Source organism: Echinococcus granulosus, assembly GCF_000524195.1.
Source record: "Echinococcus granulosus chromosome Unknown EG_S00030, whole genome shotgun sequence".
NCBI classification, from domain to species: domain Eukaryota; kingdom Metazoa; phylum Platyhelminthes; class Cestoda; order Cyclophyllidea; family Taeniidae; genus Echinococcus; species Echinococcus granulosus.
This window is the reverse complement of record NW_020170410.1, coordinates 775,008-778,422: the sequence shown is the minus strand read 5'-3', so window position 1 is coordinate 778,422 and position 3,415 is coordinate 775,008. Positions and strand designations below refer to the sequence as shown.

At 38.9% G+C, this 3,415-nt stretch overlaps 1 protein-coding gene across 1 annotated transcript in view; it reads left to right on the top strand. All coding sequences in view use genetic code 11, as the record gives it.

Annotated features, from left to right (window-relative positions):
- Nucleotides 1-1,670: 1,670 nt before the first annotated feature.
- The window catches only part of EGR_04700 (hypothetical protein), a gene marked incomplete at both ends in the record, with an annotated part of 2,367 nt that continues 622 nt past the window's right edge, over nucleotides 1,671-3,415 (top strand). The window contains 2 exons of the mRNA XM_024493949.1: nucleotides 1,671-1,862; nucleotides 2,428-2,459. Coding sequence (XP_024351702.1) covers nucleotides 1,671-1,862; nucleotides 2,428-2,459 — 224 coding nt within the window. The remainder of the gene's footprint in view (nucleotides 1,863-2,427; nucleotides 2,460-3,415) is intronic.

Below are 3,415 nucleotides of genomic sequence, written 5' to 3'. Positions count from 1 at the left end.
CTTTTTATACTCTTACTCTAAAACACTAGAATTTTGTATTTTAAACATCTCAATATTATGAAACGAATTTCAGCTCCAACATGTTTGAAATACAAGAACTCTGAACTGAACATTTTTAAGTCACATTTTTGCTGTCTAACTGTAAAAATGTGCTGAATGTAAACTGAAGAAATTGCTTTGAAGTTCCCACACTTTGACTAGTGGAAAATTTGAAGCATGACATATTTGAATCAGAGCAGGCATTTCTTCCCTACTTGCAGCCTCATTTTCTTAGCCATCTAATCCCCACAATGATTATGTCTGCTTAAAATGCTTAAAATAACATTAGAAAGGTAGATATTTGGATCTTCAGCTGTGGTGATTTGAGAACTTGCGTCAGGTGCGTTCTTACCCTCTACACGAATTCGTAATAACACGACTGACTAGATGCAGCACAAATAACCCTTCAGACACATTGAAACAAGTTTAAGGAATTTAAAGACAGTTGGTTGCACATGCATATACACAGAAATTTAAACACTTCTCGACCCGAAGCTAGAGATCTTGTAGATGGGACTATCGTTGGGTGACGAAAATCCTAGGGTCATGAGAAAGGTCACCCCTGTCAAGCTCGTGAATTTGCCAAACTCTCCCTTCAACTGCACAAACCTATCAGGAGTACAGGCGCCTAGGCATCGAAATAGTGGTTGGAGTTGGGATAGAGACCATTGGCCTCGCGATTTTATCACCCCTTGCCCTTACAAGGGCTAATAAGTCAGTGTAATCAGTTTTATAAATGTCAAATTTAGTTATCAAGTTATTAAATAAGAGCTGCGTCATTTAGAACTGCCTTCATCTTAGTATATTGCCAGCAAAAAACAGAATAGGTAAAAAGTACGTTCAAATGGTCGCTACTGTTTTGTTGTCTTCGTATCGAAACCGTTTTTTACTCATAACATCCTGGTAACCAGATGTCCGTCCTGTCACCAAGTGGTCTGCATGTTTTGAGTTTCATTGGATTCAAGTATCATCCTACAAAGGAAATGGTGTGTCACTCCGTCCACAGGTCCTATTGTCCCTTCATCTTCATTAATTGATTGTGATTGACATTCCCTCCAATTTGGTAATCCATTCCCTTGAAGTTATGATAGGTGGTGTCTACAATGAGTCACCAATCGGGCTTTATTAGCTTTTTTCATCCATGTATCATGCTGAGGGTTTGCTAGCCTGACAGAATTAGTCTCTGTTCATTAAGCCTAATGAAATATCAAAGCAAACCTTCTACTTTTCTAGCCAAATAAGCATGCATGCTTTAAATTTACACATTACTTTCAGCTCATCCCCATCTTCCTTGGTCTCGGCTTAAGCATCCTACGTGACTCATTTTCCTAATTGAAATCACTAAGACGGAAGGTCTTATTCGACCCATCGATTCAATGCATTAGACATATCCTCGTTAGCTGATTATTTTGTTCGTTTTTTGAGCTGACTGCATACGATTAGTTCCACAATGAAACTAGCGTCCCAAAATCACTTGGTATTGCAAAACTTGCCTTAAAAAGCATAACTCAAAAGAATAGGAAGTGGACACAAATTGGTGAAGGGGCGGTTTTGCAGTAAACCAGATAAACAGCTAAAATACGAGGCACTTGGACTGTAAAACTAGTTATTTATTGAAGTCATCGACTTCAATGTTCCAGCATGATTGCTCTTCTAAGAAGTCGGCCACTGGCTCTAATTATGGTTGTAGTATTGAGATCCAAAGTACTTCGGACCGGCAAATTTGTATGGTTTGCAAGCCTAAAAGTGCTGTTAATGGGCTTTGCAGTTTATATACAGCCTCATTTAGTATCCACTTTGCTAATGGCTATTTCTTGTTCCAGGTAAAATGTTAGAGTACATTGTAGTGGGTAAGAGGCAAATAATTGTATTTTCATGACGAATTTACTAACGAATAGTAGTCAAAACGGACCTCAGCAAAGAAAAAAAGAATAAAAATATCAGTAGTCACAGTGATTTGTAGTGGAGAATCCTAGAACTTTGTTAATCTCAGCCAAGTACAAAAGATTAGATTTATCTCTTTTCCGTATAATGGGTATGGACATCGCTAAATCGGTTGCAACATCAGTGTTCTGACTCGCATCGCCTTCAATCTTCAGTGATTAGAAATAGTTTAATTTTGAATACTCAACTGCCTTACGATGAATAAGTCCAAAAATGTTGATTATTTAAAAAGTGCCGACGCTTCCGTTTGGGTTGAACCTACATTATAAGGCCAGTTAAAAATAATGGGCAGAAACGGAACCCAATGATTGTAATAATGAATGTATTTAAGATCCATCTATGTGTTGATGATGTGAAGGATTAGGTCCGAATCAACCACCCAAATATGAACCGAAATTGGGAAGGCTTGAAACACTCCTCTCTCCTTCCCTTTTCCCCATTCAGCTTATATCTTCCAAATTAAATATCAATCTAAAGTGAGCCAATTTGTGTCCTCTTGTTTGTGTAGAAAAAGGTATCGAATAACCCTATCTTCGGTACAATATCTAGCCAAATATGCACCCCTTCGGTACATCTGCTCTAGATGATATCCTTTTTACAAAAATAAATTTTGATAAAAAGTGCAGCAGAAATGGCTTAAACTGATTTTATTTTCAAGTTTAATTATATTCCATTTTAAGGACTGTTATTTTGTCTTTCACTTCGATAATTTAAGAAGGATTTTTAACGCCCCGAGACTTCCATGAAGATGAAAGACGACAAAATACTAGGGCAGAATATGTATTGACGAAGTACACTGGGGCTGAGGCGCCACTGTCATCGCGCAGTGGTCATGCGGCCAGCTTAAGTACGAGGCGGATTTGAATAAACAACTAAGGTAATTCACGGCCCTCTCCCATTTTTTGAGAGCCTTGGTCAACCTCCAGTGTCGGCATTTACGACGTAGTCAGTGCTGCAAGAAAATCACCCTCTAACCAACAGCGGTAGTGGTCGAATTTGCATTTAACAGGGATGATATTTGACCACAGCGTTGCCAATACCTCTTGACAATTCTACTGGATCTAGAATCTCATCCTCTTTGGGAACTCCATTGGGAGAGAGGGGACCGTGCTGCTCATCACATATTTCCATCGTTAGTTGTAAAAACACTGGTCTAAAGGCAGTAAGCTAACAGGGGCTGGAGTTTAACATGGTTCCATGGGATAATGTATCACGTCTATTTCTCCTTATCACTTTGTTCTCAATTTTAGTGCTGCCTATCCATACCTATTTGGGATACTTTCAGCCAGTAGGGAGGTGGAGAAAGCGATCACGTTTTCACTTAATTGACATCTTCATACAGGTGTTGTAGACAGCTCTGTAGAGAACTTTTCCGGATGGTTAAAGGCAAGTATCGCTTCAGTCGTTAATAGTATTTCTGCAGAACGCAGGA